Raw genomic sequence first — 17,171 nt, 5'->3', positions numbered from 1 at the left:
TTTAACGATTTTGCGTTATCCAGCCCTCAAATGTTAAACTATAATCGTATCTTAGGTTCAAAAGTAAAATGATGGACTAGAAAGGGACTTATGAAGAGAAGAGAGCTTGGGAATCTTGTATTCTTCTATCCAACAATGAAATACTATGTAGATGTAAGTGGACGCAAAGTTATTTTGGTCTTCATATATTACATTATGCAACCGAAATAAACTTCGAAAATATTGCTGAAATATGTTACATATTCGGTGATGTAGTTTTAATAAAAACCTTTATATGTTGGTGAGAAGGTTTATCACCGATAAAAAAAAATAAGAAATATGAATAAGAAGGAAATAGTCCACTTATTTTGGTTTAATAGTAACTGTATATATGTGATTCTAAATTAATTGTTAATTAAATATGTTAGAGGGCGGGACCATATCCTCTTTTACAAATTTCTACCCTACTATAATTCTACTCTAACCATGTATGCCGAAAATGAATATTTTTATCGCCATTAGTGACTATATATCACCATATATTTTCGTTTATTGAAATTGACGTGTACCAAACCTCAACCTTTTATTGCATGGATAGACCGATGAAAGAATGGACGTAGATACTCTAAGTCAATAAGTTTTAGTTATTACAAATAACCATCATAGGGGTTGTCACCATTTCGAACCATGAACCTGCGAGATGGTAGTATGCACCAATCTCAAGTTCTGGCTAAAGTCCTATTCGAACAAAATACCAATTGGAAGTTTTAAGTTCTGAAGAATTTCGAGAAGACAATTATTCTCAATACTGCATAACAAAGTCCAGAGTACGATGCTTTATGATCATTATGAATCCACTCCGCTCCTTAGGCGTAACTAAAACTCATCCTCCTACTTCAAAATGGAAAAATGAAATTAGATGAATTCATTTGGTAATGAACGGTTGCAAGAAATTCAAGAAATAGATGCCGTAGAAACTGGCGGAGCTAAGAAACAAAACTGCTTCTCTAAGAGATCGTTGAGACAATAAAAATATAAAAAAGTAACTAATAACGATTCATTCATTGAGACTGCGTGGCGTATAGACGACAAATGTACCATTCAGAAAAAAATAAAAGGAAACACAAATACTTCTTATCGCTTGATATTGGCGTACGTGCTGTTAAGACCCCATTTCTATAAGATTTATGGTTCAACATCTAATACTCACATACGTCATTCTGAGAATTGCAGCCGACAATAATGCCGCGAAAAGTCATTATGATAACATTAGCAAAAACGGAACATATGATACAGTCAGATAGCTACATTTTTTCCAGAAATATATTATTATAGCCAAAAACTGATATGTCAATATAGTTTATGGTCAAAATTTATAGTCTTCATATTTAAGTGTGTACGCACTCAGGAATACTATAAGATCTCGTCATTCGAAAAACGCTATCAAAGTTTTAATTCCGTTAAAGCTCCTAAATTATTTAATATTTATAAGCGGCCCTCAATTTTCCTATAAAAAGGTGGACATTTAACTCAAAAGGTATCATTAGCTCTTCAGTGTCGCAACATGAAGTTCCTAGTAGTTTTCACTTTACTCTTGGCATCGGCATACGCCTCGCCAGTACTCTTCCACCGTCAATTGGAAGTTCCCGTCTTGGAAGACAGTCTGGAAGGACGCATCACCAATGGCCAACTCGCTTCTCCTGGTCAATTCAAGTACCAAGTTGGACTTTCATTGAAATTGAGCGCCTCTTCGTCGGCCTGGTGTGGTGGTTCTTTGATTGGACAAAACTGGGTCCTTACCGCTGCTCACTGCACTGATGGGTAAATTATACACCTACATTAGTTTTCATTGTTCCTTTTTATTTATTTATATTTCCCTTGCAGTGTTCAAGCCGTGACTGTTTACTTGGGTGCAACTGTCCGTACATCAGCCGAAGTTCAATACACCGTCTCCAAGAGCGATATTATCATCCATGAAGGTTGGAATTCCAAAAATCTGAAGAATGATATTTCTCTCATCAAGATCCCAGCCGTTTCCTACTCCAGCCGTGTACAACCCGTGAAATTGCCCACAATCTCGAACTCCTACTCGACCTATGTTGGAGAAACCGCTATTGCCTCCGGTTGGGGACGCATCAGCGATTCAGCTACCGGTGTGACAAATGAATTGCGCTTTGCTTACGTGCCAATCGTTGCCAACTCTGTCTGCGCCAAGACTTACGGCACTTCGACTGTGACTGCTACCAACATCTGTATCTCCACCGACGGTGGTGTGTCCACTTGCAACGGTGACTCTGGTGGCCCATTGGTTGCGGTATCCTCCAACGTACAAATCGGTTTGACTTCCTTCGGTGCTCGTGCCGGCTGTGCTAAGGGTTATCCAGCTGCATTCACCCGTGTGACCAGCTACTTGGATTGGATTAAGGCCAATACTGGCATTTCCGCTTAAGTTTGATACTGACACATTTGCATATAGTTAAACGATTACGAATTAAATAAAATATTTTGAAAATATTGGCAAACAATTACAAAAATAGTGTTTTTGGTACCATCACTTATTCATTATGGATCTATCAATTCCCATAATATAAATGTACAAAGTTCTCACTGGGATGATTAATTGCCTTCATGCGTTCATTTCCACATTCTGACTTTGCAATCATTCCCAACATTCCGCGATGGAAGACTTCTAAATTTGCGGCTAAAAAAATCAGCTACTTTGGATCGGTTACCTTAAAATTACTATATTTCTTTAAAACAAAATGAAAATGATATGAAATAACAGAAGAGCATTCTTTTAGGCGCACTTTATATTAATCCCGAACTTATTGTTAGTGACTTAATATTAGACCCGAATTATACATTCTTACCGATATATACATACATATATATAAAGTCAATAAAGCAGCACACTTGATTTCAACACTGAATTCGTCGCTCACTTGCGAAATTTAGAAACAATTGCAGATCCTTTGAGAGATCATACAAAATCATTATAAAATTACATAAAAAAAGTTCAGACAACAAATCAATTTCGAAGAAAAAACAAATGTGTTGTATAGAAACGGGATTATGAGAACTATATATTTGCACACGTCATTAAACGACTTTAAAATTTCTAGTTGTAGAAGAAAAAATACCAAATAGAAAAAAATCCAAAGGGAAATGCAGATATACTATTGACAGTATTGCTAGTGGTATTATGAATGCAATATTTTTATTTTTAAGTATTAAAGCAAATATTACCTAAGATTGATAAGACAATGGAGTCATAAATTAAAGGGTTTACAATTAAATGTGTACAATCGTACATATACCATAGACCCCCACTCTATATGGGTTTTTAGTAAGAACTAATATTTTATTGTACTACTTGCTTATAAACGTCTTACCCATTTTTCTATAAAAACAAAGTGGAGTGACTAAGAAATTGTTACTAGCTCTCCAGAGTCGCAACATGAAGTTCCTAGTATTTTTCACTTTACTTTTGGCTTCGGCCTACGCTTCGCCAGTACTTTACCAACGCACATTGGATGTACCCGTCTTGAAGGACAGCTTGGAAGGACGCATCACCAACGGTCAGCTGGCCGCTCCTGGTCAGTTCCCGTATCAAGTTGGACTCTCCTTGAAATTGAGCGCCTTCTCGTCAGCCTGGTGTGGTGGTTCCTTGATTGGCAACTCATGGGTCCTTACCGCTGCTCACTGCACTGATGGGTATTTTATAAATTTTTGATTCCTTTCTTTGTACTAAATTCCATTTCTCTGCTAGTGTTGAATCTGTGACTGTTTACTTGGGTACAACCGTGCGTACATCGCCCGAAATTACACGCACCGTAACCAAAAGCGGCATTATCATCCACAAAAATTGGAATTCGCAATATCTGAGGAATGATATTTCTCTCATCAAAATCCCAACCGTTGAATACACTAACAGAATACAACCCGTAAATTTACCCCCAATCTCGAACTCATACCCTACCTATGTTGGAGAAATCGCTATTGCCTCCGGTTGGGGACGTATCAGCGATGCAGCGACCAGCGTAACAAATGATTTGCGTTATGCTTACGTCCCAGTGGTTGCCAACACTGTCTGCTCCAATATTTATGGTACTGCAGTCGTGTCTTCATCTACCTTGTGTATCTCTACTGCAGGTGGTGTGTCCACTTGCAATGGTGACTCTGGTGGCCCATTGGTAGCTATATCTTCCAACGTACAGATCGGTTTGACTTCATACGGTGCTAGTGCCGGCTGCGCTAAGGGTTATCCAGCTGCTTTCACTCGTGTGACCAGCTACCTGGATTGGATTAAGAGCAATACTGGTATTTCTGCTTAAATAATGCCCTTGGGCACTTGTATACACACACGTATATACATGAAGCAATAATAAATCAAATAAAGCAATATTAAAATATAATATATGTTTATTGTTATTGTTATTTATTCATCAAAAATAGTGTTTTAGCTAACGTTTTATGAATAAATAAGGATTGGATTGAAAAGTTTTTCATGAAGGAATATTCTGTAATAGAATATGTTTAAAATTTGGTTTCAATCTTTTTCCGAATTGACTTCTTCTGCTAAGGAATATATGATAGCAGCAGCCGATCATTTATTACGGTAATTCTCCAGCTTTATTTATGATCCGTGACCTATAGATCAAGATAAATAATAGTATATTGAATTTTTGATAAACTCATACTAATGGAATTTGTTTTTTTTTTTTTTTTTTTTTTTTTTTTTTGTTATAATGTAGTGGAAATGTGTAAGAATGTGTTGTTAGTGATCAAGTGAATTTTGTTTTATAGCGTGTTGGCAACCCATGTGAAGTAATGTGCAAGTTGAAAAGCAAACTTTTAGGCGCGAATGATTGTAATTACAGCAGAAACTTGTTCGCTCGTTACGTATTATGCATATGTGTGAGTTATGATTACGAATACGTAAGTACCTTTACGTCTTACGCCTATGTTTTGAATAAACTTAAAATAAGTGTTGTTTTAATTTGATTGTGTTCTCTATTCTATTGAACATACAGATTAAGAGATGTATTATGTGAAATAAATATGTATGGAACCGCTCAGCTACGAACCTCCTACGTGCTATGACAATGTACATACATAATTTTTAAAAACTTTTGTCTATGAATGGATATACTTTCGGATAGAAAGCTAGTCCCATAATATCTGCTCTGACAAATCTTCAACACCATTTGACCCGATTTAATGCACATATTTACATGCTTATCTACTACATCTGATATATCTACATTATAACGGTTATTAAATTTTATTTATTTCACAACAAGAAAGTTTGATATCAATAGTACTACCGATAAAAAGAACTCGATATGGTATCTATAAAAATATTTTACCGGCATTCTATATATCCAAGTATGTATGTATATAATCTAATTTTTCGATAAAAGTTCATAAATATTGGAAAAATATTATAAATGTTAGATTTTCTCTAAAGACACGACAGTCCACCAAAAATGTCTTACCTAACTGTATTTATTGTAATTTGCGCGATTACCGCCGTAGCTGCCTCAGAGAGCAAGCTGAACTGGTCGACCGTTGTGCGTCCACATATGAATCCTGCGGATGCAATTCAACCTAAATTACATGAGAGGAACTTTGGTGCGCGCATTATTAATGGAGAAATAGCTGGACGTAAACAATTTCCCTATCAAGCGGGTTTGGAGTTTTTTACACTTTTAGGGGGAGTTTGGTGTGGCGGATCTATCATCTCGGATCGTTGGATTATTGGCGCTGCACATTGCACGGAAGCGCTGTAAGTTCCTTTTCGGTTTACTAGTAACATTATTAAATTTTTTCACTTACTCTTGGATATTAATACAGCATCGCTGGTGTAAATGTGTATGTGGGTGCTTTCAATAGATTAGATCGCAAAGAGGCGGGTCAACACGTTATTTATGTAACAAGGAAACACATAATCTTGCATGAGAACTATGATGACATTGAGCTTACAAATGATTTAGTCCTAATTAAACTGCCAGTGCCGCTGGAATTCACTGGTACGTATATGTGAGTTTAATTAATGGCAAATATATATAATTAATCTGCTATGTTTCAGAGTTCATTCAGCCAGTGAAACTTCCGAAAAGAGAGGCAGTTAATGAATCTTTTGAAAATGAAATCGCGATTGCGTCCGGCTGGGGAATAATATCCGATGGTAAGTCTTTATTTTTGATCTAATTTATATCTTATAAAATGGTCTCAACCGAACGGATATATCTAAATTCATTTGGATACTATAACTCTAGTTTATCTGTGCAAATTATCCACGAAATTAATTCAAACAACAGATAGTCAGATAAGAGAATTAATTTTTTATTAAAGATATGAGTAGTTTTATTGTCGGAGTACATATTTGATATCTTATCGTCAGTATAGCTTCCATAGCAGAAGTGAGGGAGTGAGTTCGCCGTAGTACCCCTTTCACTTATTTATTAATAATTCTCATTTCTAAACTGAGCATAAATATTTTATTAGAATATACCAAAAAAATTCATATTTAACACTCAGATGACTTCAAACCCACGGATATTCTACGCTGGATTGATGTACCGATTATTAGTAACACTGAATGCAATTCGTGGATTTATGGCTCAATTCATTCAACAAATATTTGCATCGGCACTGATAACTATAAGTCCACATGTCACGGTGATGCCGGCGGGCCCCTGGTTTTAGCTAAGGACTCAACACTTATCGGCGTGGCATCCTACAATATTATCTATAGCTGTGAGATTGGTGGGCCAGCCCCTTTTACGCGCGTAACTTCGTATTTGGACTGGATTGAAGCTAAAACTGGCATATCGAGCAAATAACCAAATCTTGATATCTTTTTAGTTAAAGTATAACATTTTTAAGTGTAAATGCGGTAAAAATTGAAAATAAAGCGGTCATCGATTTTCTGCGATCTCGACGTGTCGATAGTCATGGTTAGTTATCCTTCTTACTTTGTTGACGGTGACGAATGTTCTCTCCGTGCATTTTTATACTCTCGCAACCTGTTACACATAGTATCATAGTTTTGTTCACATAACGGTTGTTTGTGTCACCAAGAAATAAAAGAGTTAGATATGGGGTTATATATATATAAATGATCAGGATGACTAGTAGAATTGAAATCCGGATGTCTGTCCGTCTGTCCGTCCGCCCGTCCGCCCGTCCGTGCAAGCTGTAACTTGAGTAAAAATTGAGATATCTTAATGAAACTTGGAACACATGTTCCTTGGGACCGTGAGAGGGTTGCTTTCGAAATGGGCAAAATCGGTCCACTGCCACGCCCAAAAAATGGCGAAAACCCAAAACACATAAAGTGTCATAACTAAGCCATAAATAAAGTTATAATAGAAAAAAAAAAATTGGAATAAAGGATCGTACCAGGAAGGGGCATATTTGGATGTAATTTTTTTGGGGAAGTGGGCGTGGTCCCGCTCCCAAATTGGGTATTTATATATATCTCGCAAACCAATGAAGCTATATAAACGAAACTTTCTGCAGTCGTTTTTTTAGCCACTTCTTAATATAGTTTAAAAATAAAAGAAATCGGATAATAACCACGCCCACCTCCCATACAAAGGTTAGGTTGAAAATTACTAAAAGTGGGTTAACTCACTAACGAAAAACGTCAGAAACACTAAATTTCACATAAGAAATGGCAGATGGAAGCTGCACTCAGAGTTTTTTACAAAATGGAAAATAGGCGTGGCGTCGCCCACTTATGGGTCGAAAACCACTCGACCGATTTCAATGAAACTTGGTTTATAATAGTTTCCTTACCTCCCAATAATATGTTGTGAAAATTGTCCAAATCGGATCACAACCACGCCTACTTCCTATATACCAGAACTTAGAAGATGATCTGAATCGTTTACTTTACAATATATAAAGTAAGCACTAGTGAAGATATCGGTGAAAAACTTTGCACAAATACTGTATTTATAGTGTGGCAGCCCATTTCTAAAAATCTCCGAAATCGGACCATAGGTTTTCAAGGCCCCATATTTCGAACATGAGGACCTCGGTGCTTCTAACCTAATATTAGGATTTCCAACTTTCAATGGACTTTATACAATATATATGACGAATATGTAGGTCAAATTGTGTATTATATAATATTAATTAAGTTAAATAAATAAATTGCGAGAGTATAAAATGTTCGGTTACACCCGAACTTAGCCCTTCCTTACTTGTTTGTACTATAAATGGGCAATTCCAAGATGAAAATGACAAGTACGCACTATCACTCAGAAAATCTCAGTTTTACATATACTACTTTACGCCTAATACAATTCTGACGACCCCTTAATTTGTATCTCTCCTTTACTAATGTCTCAAATAATAATAACGTAAATAAATCTAACGTTTACCACCATCCCTTAAGACAAAAATAAATTGTATACTACCCAAATATCAATGAATGTTATTGCTTAAATTTTTTCACTAGCAAATTGGATGTGTACATTATGTTCGTCTAGACTAATCGCAATCGCACTATCTATTATCTATAGATCAAAAGTTATACCCTTCATGTATCCGCATATTTTGTAGCACACGCATTCTTTATGAACTGAGTACATAAAACTACAGTATTAATCAATGCAATTAAAATCGCTCTCAATATAATAAAGCAATAAAGCGCTCCTAAAGCTCTACTATTTACAAACAAATTGGACTACATTAACATTAAGTGAGATTCTTTAAATCGCGTAGAGCATTTATAGCACTAAAAAACCGGTGTAAGATTTATGCCATAAATAAACCGATACCGTCGAATGCATAAATCAATACTTATCTTATCGGCGACCTTTATTACCGTTGCAACTAATAATTCACTTATTTCTGGAGTATAAAAACAAATGTACTAGAGACTTAGCTAGTTCTTTGAATTCAACATTGAAGATGAAGTTAGTATTCGCTTTGGCTGTCTGCCTTTTTGGCAGCGTAATCGCCTCCACCGATAAAGTGGATTGGACCAATGTGCCACCATTGCATGTGGATCCTGAAATCCCATATCATCCACGTATGAACCTCGATGGACCTACAGGACGTATCACCAACGGTCAAATAGCCGCTCATAAACAATTCCCCTACCAAGCCGGTTTGAAATTGTACACAGCCCGTGGTGTTGGTTGGTGTGGTGGCAGTTTGATCTCTGACCGTTGGGTCTTGACCGCTGCGCATTGCACAGATGCTTTGTAAGTAATTGTGGTCCTACATTGTTCATTCGCTCATTGTAATGTAAATACATATTTAAAATTTCGTAGAACCACTGGCGTTGACGTGTACTTGGGCGCTTGGGATCGTACTGACCCGACCGAAAAGAACCAACAGATCATCTTTGTTTCTGTCAAGAATGTTATTGTGCACGAAAATTGGGAACCTTCCTTGCTTCTAAATGATATTTCCCTCATCAAATTGCCAGTTCCAATTGATTTCAACGGTTCGTAATCACATATAAATTGTTTATTCTAATACTAACGGTTATATATATTTATTTTCAAAAACTTAGATTACATCCAACCAATTGCTTTGCCCAAAAAATCAGCCAGCTACGACTCCTACGAAGGCAAACAAGTGATCGCCTCTGGCTGGGGAAAGATTACCGATGGTAAGTTGGGCACACATTTTATTTCCTAACATGCCGGTTAACACTTTCCGATTTACGTACAGATGCTAAGGGTGCCACCGACAAATTGCGTTGGGTTGAAGTGCCAGTTTTGGCGAACAAACCATGCAACCGTTGGTTCCTTGGCTCCGTTTCAGCCACAAACATTTGCATCAAGACCACTGGCGGTACCTCAACTTGCAATGGTGACTCCGGCGGTCCATTGGTGTACAACGATGGCGAAAGCACTGTTTTGGTTGGTGCCACCTCCTTTGGTATTGTTTTGGGTTGTGAAGTTGGCTGGCCAGGTGTGTTCACTCGCATCACTTCCTACTTGGATTGGATCGAAGAAAATAGTGGTGTTGTAAACAACTAAATAACTGAACACAATAAATGGTTGAATAATATCTGAATGCCCAATATTTTTTTTTTTTTCGAAATATAATATTTGTAAAAATATTTATTCTTACCGAACCACATTGTGCAGAAGTATATGAGTACATATGTATGTTAGAATTTATGCGAAGTTCAATAGTATGCACGACACGCAGTCTGCAGAGTGTGAAGCGAACCGGATAATAGTTGGGACATAAGAATATGAGAACATCAGGAGAGCTTTTACATAATTATTATCATTTCAAACGATTGGCCAAGAGATTTAGTTTGGAACAATAAACGATTATTGCGATTTAACCAGAAATTACTACAGGTACCTCCTATTGTTAAAAATAAATAATATTTTCGATGATAAGACCTTAGCGACAAATAACGTACACTTGGTCTGTGCAGTCTTAACCCTTCTGCACAAATTGAGATTGTGGGTCAATATGACCCAATAGCAAAAACACGTCAGTATGGTAAAATTATAATGGCAAACTCATTTTTTTATTATTCTAACATAAAATTAACAAATTCAAAATTGTTTTCAATAGGAGTCAGTAAAAAATACATCAATTCTGACAATTTATACACATAACTGCCTTTACACTATGTTGTTTGCATATAAATTTCTAGCATTTATCGCAACGAACCGAACTGAATGGTTGTTGGAGTTTTTAGTATGTGGACAATAAAAACACCTTTGACTCTTACCCAAGAAGCATAAAGGAGAATCTTGAGGCTGCACGACCGTGGATAATCTGGGAGTGTCTGCTGCGACTGCTTCCTGGATGTTTTCCACAACTCTTTTTGCAGAAGGACCATAGGGCATTCGCTTTCGGCGTGCAATGTGCGGGGTTACCAAAGATGTGGCCAAGTCTACTAAAAATAATCGCCGCTTAAAGTTTTTAGTTCTGTTCCATTCGGGGTTAAGTTCGGTCCATATAACATATGCGTTATATCCCGAAACATCGACCATATTAGAAAAGAGTGCAACTGGCCATCGTTTCGTTTGGCGTTTACATGTGTACGTTGCTACTAATTGGTCCAGCGCATCAACACCTGCTTTAGTCGCATTATAGTGATGTATTATTTCTAGTTTCTTTTTCTGATCATCCCTAGTCTCTGCCGAATGATGAAGCACTAGCACGCTTTTTCTGTTTAGTCACATTTAAGCATACATTGTCTTGGTGATCAAAATGACCCACAAATTGTATACGCGTACGAAAAGTTTTTAAAAAATTATGTAAAAAAACTGGCTCGTCCTGGAAAAAAAATGTGTACGTACAACTCATCATAAGACTCAGACTGAGGATATCAAAATGGTTTTATAAGCAATTAGCCATCCTAAGGCATGGTAATACGCGTTTGTTTCTTAAATTTGGGTCATTTTGACCCAATTTGTGCAGAAGGGTTAAAGTATGTGCTGTACATCCAATCCTGTACAGACGTTTCAGGCACTGGTGTATATTCTGGTACTTTCACGTTATTATCGTTCCAAACATCCTCGTCTTACATCGTTAAGTCTCAGTTCATATTCTTTAAAAAATTTTCTTGAAAACTATCTCATTTATGTCTCTTGTTACAATTCAATACAAGTCACATCGTTAGTCCCGTCTATGCTACCGAACTATGTGACGCAGAATACACGCCCGTGAAACTTTCGAAAATGATTGCCTCCGGAAATAGTATTTGATTGTAAGTTATTCTTTTTTCATATATGTTGTATAAAATGGTCGCAGTCTAACAGAATTTGTGGCTTTGATTTAGAAAATACGTACTCTTCTCATGGCCAGTTATATACATATATTGTGAGTCCAGAGTTGGAAATCCATAGTTTTGGTTTATGTGTTCATCTTCAGGAATTATCAAAAATTGTGTCTACCGAAGGGCTTTACGATAAATTATAAAGTTTTTGTAAATTAAGCTTTTAGTTAAGTTCCCTTAGTATATTATCATCAGTTTCATCAAATAAGATACCAATTAAAGACATGTATACAGAACAACGATTATTGGGTCTCAAAACCTATCGTTATAATTATTTTGCTTGCACAAACTTTACTCTTATGGTCCTAAAATTGTTGAGCAATATTGTTATAATATTTTCTACGTACACTCTTAAAGCATTCATCTTGTACTATAAACAACTCTGAGGCCACAAGAGCACACTAACACTCCGCAAGAACCCATTTCTTTCTGCACTTTCTGATTAATCAATTAGGTTGATTCAAGCCCTTTCCTATTTCTTCAATAGTTTCAAGAACTTATTTGTACAAGTAAATAGAAGACGGGTGACGTCAAAGAAATTCCCATATTGTGTCGGTACACAAGTCTATATGGCTATATAAAACCATAGCAATAATCAATGGAATTGAAATCACTACCAATATAATAAAGCCATAAAACGCACCGAACGTCATTTTTAGAAACGCGCCAATATTTACAAACAAACTCGACTCGATTAACTTCAAGTCGAACACTTTAAATCATATGAAGCATTTATAACTATAAAAAACCGGGTAAGATTTATGTCAATACATTATCCGATACAGTCAGATGCATAAATTAATCCTTATCTTATCGAGGGTCTTTACAATCATTGCAAGTACCCGTTCACATAATTCTGAAGTATAAAAGCAAACGCGCCAGAGACTTAGCTAGTTTTTCTTTGAATTCATCATTGAAGATGAAGTTAGTATTCGCTTTGGCTGTCTGCCTTTTTGGCAGCGTAATCGCTTCCACCGATAAAGTGGATTGGACCAATGTGCCACCATTGCATGTGGATCCTGAAATCCCATATCATCCACGTATGAATCTCGATGGGCCTACAGGACGTATCACCAACGGTCAAATAGCCGCTCATAAACAATTCCCCTACCAAGCCGGTTTGAAATTGTACACTTCCCGTGGTGCTTCATGGTGTGGTGGCAGTTTGATCTCGGATCGTTGGGTCTTGACCGCTGCGCATTGCACAGATGATTTGTAAGTAATTGTGGTCCTACATTGTTCATTCGCTCATTGTAAATACATATTTAAAATTTCGTAGAACCACTGGCGTTGACGTGTACTTGGGCGCTTGGGATCGTACTGACCCGACCGAAAAGAACCAACAAATCATCTTCGTTGCTGCCAGAAACGTTATTGTGCACGAAAATTGGGATTCTTCCTTGCTTCTAAATGATATTTCCCTCATCAAGCTGCCAGTTCCAATTGAATTCAACGGTTCGTAATTACATACAAATTGTTTATTCTAAAACTAACGGTTATATCTTCTATATCTTCAAATACTTCAGATTACATCCAACCAGTTGCTTTGCCCAAAAAATCAGCCAGCTACGACTCCTACGAAGGCAAACAAGTGATCGCCTCTGGCTGGGGAAAGATTACCGATGGTAAGTTGGGCACACATTTTATTTCCTAACATGCCGGTTAACACTTTCCGTTTTACGTACAGATGCTAAGGGTGCCACCGACAAATTGCGTTGGGTTGAAGTGCCAGTTTTGGCGAACAAACCATGCAACCGTTGGTTCCTTGGCTCCGTTTCAGCCACAAACATTTGCATCAAGACCACTGGCGGTACCTCAACTTGCAATGGTGACTCTGGCGGTCCATTGGTGTACAACGATGGCGAAAGCACTGTTTTGGTTGGTGCCACCTCCTATGGTATTGCTTTGGGTTGTGAAGTTGGCTGGCCAGGTGTGTTCACTCGCATCACATCCTACCTGGATTGGATCGAAGAAAATACCGGTGTTGCATATTACTAAATAGAAATTAAATAAATTGATTTAATAAGATTTATAAAACTTAGTATTATTTATTTTTTCCTTGTGCATAATGTATGTATATACAAGTATAGTATAGCTGACAATCGCCAAACAAAAATTTTGTTCTGAATTTAAATTTTAATTCAATCGATTGTAAATAATCTTCAGCCCCTATCGGTTCTATAAATTAAGGTCAGTGTTATCGAGCCAGACAGTGGAGATATGTATATACATGGAATTATTCTTATGACGAATAAATGGGACAGTAAATATGTATAACGTCAATCTTCGGATTGTGTAGCAGACTCGTTTTTATTAAATACATGACTGGATTCATAGCAATTCTTGTCCGTTCTAGACCAAGGCAGTTGTATTGAAACAATTAAACGAAAGACGAGACATTGCCAGAGAAAAAGAAGACTAGCCAAGTTTTAACCAATAATTACAACATTTCAAATATTATATCGAAAACCACTTTATTCTCAGCGAATGTCAATCTCACAAAAATATATATTTTCGATAAGTTCTTGGCGACGCATAACGTGTTCTTTGTCGAGGTGGTCTTAAGGTATATGATGTACGTCCAACTCTGGACGGTCGTTTTATGCGTACTGGTGAAAATTCCGGTATCTTCTCTGTGCTATCATTCCAATCTTCCTCATCTTCCATTGTTAAGTCCTCATTTAGATAATTGTATTTGTTATGCTTACGCTCATAATCTTTTAAGATTTTCTTGAAAACTATCGCGTTCGATGATTCTTGCCACAATTCAATGCCGGTCTCATCATTAATCCAGTCTAGATATGATGCGACTTTCGTAAATGCCGCCGGATAGCCGAGATCGCAGCCATGTATACTACCGAACGATGTGAGGCCGACGAGTACACGTTTTTTCGTATGTCTGCGTCGCACAACCAGTGGACCACCAGAATCACCGTTGCAAGTGGAGCGCGCAAACTTGCCGCTCGTACAGATGTTCGTACTGTGATATGAGAGCGGGAAACTACGTTTACAAGTCCAGCCATCAATTATGCGTAGCTTCACATAGCGCAACACATTGCTAATGGCATGCGCGCCCATTGCATAGCGTCCCCAGCCGGACGCAATGGCTAACTTATCTTGGAAATCTTGGTACTCATAACTGCGACGCGGCAACGGAATCGGCTGTATGCGATCTGCAAAAAGTAAGGGGCATATTAGTAAGTATAAATTTTAAGTTACGATAGTATAGTTAGGCGATAGTTATAGTGAAAAACGAGCTCAGTCCGTTGTGAGTTCTAAACTAAAACACAATGGAGTTACCACATTATGAGACCAGGAGAAGGAACAATTAGAATCGTGGTGCGCGTAAGTCATCAATTTTTAATAGAGGTAAGGACAATTTGATACGGGTAATTTATTTCTATCTTCATTTATATCATATTTTTTATCAAGAAGCGGTGCCTAGAACCTATGGATGAGAACACATAATTACCGTTAAACTCGATAGGCACTGGCAGACGCACCAAAGCGATGTCATCTTTGAGACGTCTTGGATTCCAGGATGGATATATGATGAAACTATTACGCTTCACCATAATACGCACTTGGCCCATTTCATTGGCGTTTTTAATCTCATGTGCACCAAGAAAGACCAGAGCACGCTTGGCCCTTCGTTGGAAATATGAAAAATAGAGAAATAATTTTAATATCTTTCATACTTTGCACTCATATGTCTACATACATATCCACACAATGTGCCGCAGTCAAAACATATTCATCCGAAATCAGTGCACCACCACACCAGTAGAGGCCCTTGGGTCGCTGCAACAGCAATCCGACTTGATATGGAAAACTGTGGCGTTCTGCAACACTACCGCCAAAAATACGATCCATCGCTGGCGTGCGCTGCAACGACGGATCGTCCTCCGCGGTATCCGCTTCTAAGCTTAAAACCATCGGCTCACTAGAATAATCATCGGAAGGCTCGTACATGGACAGCAGATACATCGGTTTCACCGACCGCCAACTGGTGGCGGTGTAGCGCTCCACTAGGCACGTTAGCAGCAGCATTTGCAGCATTGGCATTGTGCGTGTGTGTGTAATCATCATTTATTTAATAATTTCCGCTTTTATCGTTTACTTAAATGCGTTAACTGTTGTTGTTATCGCGTTGTTTTTTTTTTTTTTTTGCTGTGAGGCGAAAGGTTTCCACACACTGCAACCTCTATTTGACTTTCTTTATGTTTGCCTATGACGCTATTATTACACTTTTTGTTATTGCAACGCTTTAGTTCACTGAATTTAATGTAATTTTTTCCGCAAATACTTAAATTGAATTTGAATCTCACTACTTACAATGTTAGTAAGCTTTATTTGCCACTTGCCACACTTGACTTGCACTTGCGAATGTGCGCATGCGCGTTGATTGTGTGTGAGTTTGTAGTTGTGTATGTTTGTACTTTTTAAACAATTCGCGCCGCTAAAGTCACCAGTTAAATATTTCAACTACGAACCGTTACACTGCACACGCGCATGTCGACTGAGCACCGGCTGCTCGGTGTCAGTTATTTTTATAAACTCGAAAATTTCTCACTAGTACCATAAATTAAGATATCATAACATGATATTGTTTCCCTACAGCCAACCTAAACATAAACAATCTCTTTCGCCCATTCGCGTTGCACTTGCTAAACTTCATGCCACACTCATTTCTACACACCGTTACACAGCCGCTATCCACTAACATAGTAAATGAGAGTAAGTTCGCCATTTGATGAATGAACGAAATGCCGTTGAAAGGTGGCTTAGCTGGTGTCAGGCCAGCCTCTTGTTGAGATGTTGAAAATTGCGTCACTAGGTCTGCGGCGGTCTGCCTCAATATTGCCACAAATGTATACAATATATATGTCTGTGTGTTTGCATGTAGTTAAATTCATACAAAATAACTTATTAGTAAACAAGTTGCCAGTTTAATTTGCTGCCTCATTGCCTTTTGCCGACATTGCAGCTGGAATTCCTAAAAGTCTGTATTAAGTAATTATGGCGCGGTGTGACAGAAATGTAATGGATTACTAGTGCTAAGCATGCGTGTGCGCATGTCTTTGAAGATAAATCTAATTTTTGACAAAATTGTTGTTGGCTTGCATTCTGTAGTAATCATTGCTGTACATGAACTTAGAAAATTTATTAATTGAAAGAAATCTGCTTCATTTACAATGACTTTACCTGTTAATAGTCAGACAAATGACCTACTGCAGTTTCATATATGTGTGTTTGTACATACATAAGTATACCAACAATTACAATCACAAGTGCATTCATGCTCAATGCGCTACATTTCTTTTTGGTCTTTCTATTGTCTTTGTAGTCATCTGCATATCACTTACAATTGTGCTACATACAAACATACGTGTTTACATACACACATAGCTGG

General features: G+C 37.5%; 4 protein-coding genes across 4 annotated transcripts; 3 read left to right on the top strand and 1 right to left on the bottom strand.

The window, feature by feature from the left end:
• Nucleotides 1-1,509: 1,509 nt before the first annotated feature.
• On the top strand, nucleotides 1,510-2,513 carry LOC105213922 (serine protease 1). Its single transcript, XM_011187040.3, has 2 exons — nucleotides 1,510-1,800; nucleotides 1,864-2,513. The coding sequence occupies exons 1-2, from the start codon at nucleotides 1,544-1,546 to the stop codon at nucleotides 2,426-2,428; spliced, it is 822 nt and encodes a 273-aa protein (XP_011185342.2). The 5' UTR covers nucleotides 1,510-1,543; the 3' UTR covers nucleotides 2,429-2,513.
• Nucleotides 2,514-3,397: 884 nt separating this feature from the next.
• On the top strand, nucleotides 3,398-13,795 carry LOC105213896 (transmembrane protease serine 9). Its single transcript, XM_054229931.1, has 14 exons — nucleotides 3,398-3,693; nucleotides 3,749-4,311; nucleotides 5,518-5,767; nucleotides 5,836-6,011; nucleotides 6,071-6,169; nucleotides 6,523-6,773; nucleotides 8,908-9,203; nucleotides 9,273-9,448; nucleotides 9,518-9,616; nucleotides 9,679-9,977; nucleotides 12,621-12,973; nucleotides 13,038-13,213; nucleotides 13,285-13,383; nucleotides 13,446-13,795. Exons 1-14 carry the CDS (start codon nucleotides 3,437-3,439, stop codon nucleotides 13,754-13,756), a joined length of 3,405 nt encoding a protein of 1,134 aa, XP_054085906.1. The 5' UTR covers nucleotides 3,398-3,436; the 3' UTR covers nucleotides 13,757-13,795.
• LOC105213905 (brachyurin) lies at nucleotides 5,431-6,945 on the top strand. The gene is made up of 4 exons (XM_011187017.3): nucleotides 5,431-5,767; nucleotides 5,836-6,011; nucleotides 6,071-6,169; nucleotides 6,523-6,945. Exons 1-4 carry the CDS (start codon nucleotides 5,469-5,471, stop codon nucleotides 6,825-6,827), a joined length of 879 nt encoding a protein of 292 aa, XP_011185319.3. The 5' UTR covers nucleotides 5,431-5,468; the 3' UTR covers nucleotides 6,828-6,945.
• Nucleotides 13,796-14,127: 332 nt separating the features above from the next.
• On the bottom strand, nucleotides 14,128-16,711 carry LOC105215004 (chymotrypsin BI). The gene is made up of 3 exons (XM_011188739.3): nucleotides 15,480-16,711; nucleotides 15,231-15,406; nucleotides 14,128-14,931 (listed from the first exon to the last, which is right to left on the bottom strand). Exons 1-3 carry the CDS (start codon nucleotides 15,845-15,847, stop codon nucleotides 14,255-14,257), a joined length of 1,221 nt encoding a protein of 406 aa, XP_011187041.1. The 5' UTR covers nucleotides 15,848-16,711; the 3' UTR covers nucleotides 14,128-14,254.
• Nucleotides 16,712-17,171: the final 460 nt, after the last annotated feature.

This window comes from Zeugodacus cucurbitae, chromosome 4, assembly GCF_028554725.1.
Source record: "Zeugodacus cucurbitae isolate PBARC_wt_2022May chromosome 4, idZeuCucr1.2, whole genome shotgun sequence".
In the NCBI taxonomy this organism is placed as follows: Eukaryota; Metazoa; Arthropoda; class Insecta; order Diptera; family Tephritidae; genus Zeugodacus; species Zeugodacus cucurbitae.
The sequence above is the reverse complement of the archived record's forward strand: the minus strand, read 5'-3'. Positions and strand labels throughout refer to the sequence as shown.

Bases quoted from the DNA above. Each gene is read 5' to 3' on its own strand.
- LOC105213922 (XM_011187040.3), top strand. From the start codon at position 1,544: ATGAAGTTCCTAGTAGTTTTCACTTTACTCTTGGCATCGGCATACGCC. The intron at 1,801-1,863 runs GTAAATTATACA...TTTCCCTTGCAG, and splicing joins GCTGCTCACTGCACTGATGG to TGTTCAAGCCGTGACTGTTT.
- LOC105213896 (XM_054229931.1), top strand. From the start codon at position 3,437: ATGAAGTTCCTAGTATTTTTCACTTTACTTTTGGCTTCGGCCTACGCT. The intron at 3,694-3,748 runs GTATTTTATAAA...TTTCTCTGCTAG, and splicing joins GCTGCTCACTGCACTGATGG to TGTTGAATCTGTGACTGTTT. The intron at 9,449-9,517 runs GTTCGTAATCAC...TCAAAAACTTAG, and splicing joins AGTTCCAATTGATTTCAACG to ATTACATCCAACCAATTGCT.
- LOC105213905 (XM_011187017.3), top strand. From the start codon at position 5,469: ATGTCTTACCTAACTGTATTTATTGTAATTTGCGCGATTACCGCCGTA. The intron at 6,012-6,070 runs GTACGTATATGT...GCTATGTTTCAG, and splicing joins AGTGCCGCTGGAATTCACTG to AGTTCATTCAGCCAGTGAAA. The intron at 6,170-6,522 runs GTAAGTCTTTAT...TTTAACACTCAG, and splicing joins CTGGGGAATAATATCCGATG to ATGACTTCAAACCCACGGAT.
- LOC105215004 (XM_011188739.3), bottom strand. From the start codon at position 15,847: ATGATGATTACACACACACGCACAATGCCAATGCTGCAAATGCTGCTG. The intron at 15,407-15,479 runs GTATGTAGACAT...TTTCCAACGAAG, and splicing joins GCGGCACATTGTGTGGATAT to GGCCAAGCGTGCTCTGGTCT. The intron at 14,932-15,230 runs GTAATTATGTGT...TACTTTTTGCAG, and splicing joins AGTGCCTATCGAGTTTAACG to ATCGCATACAGCCGATTCCG.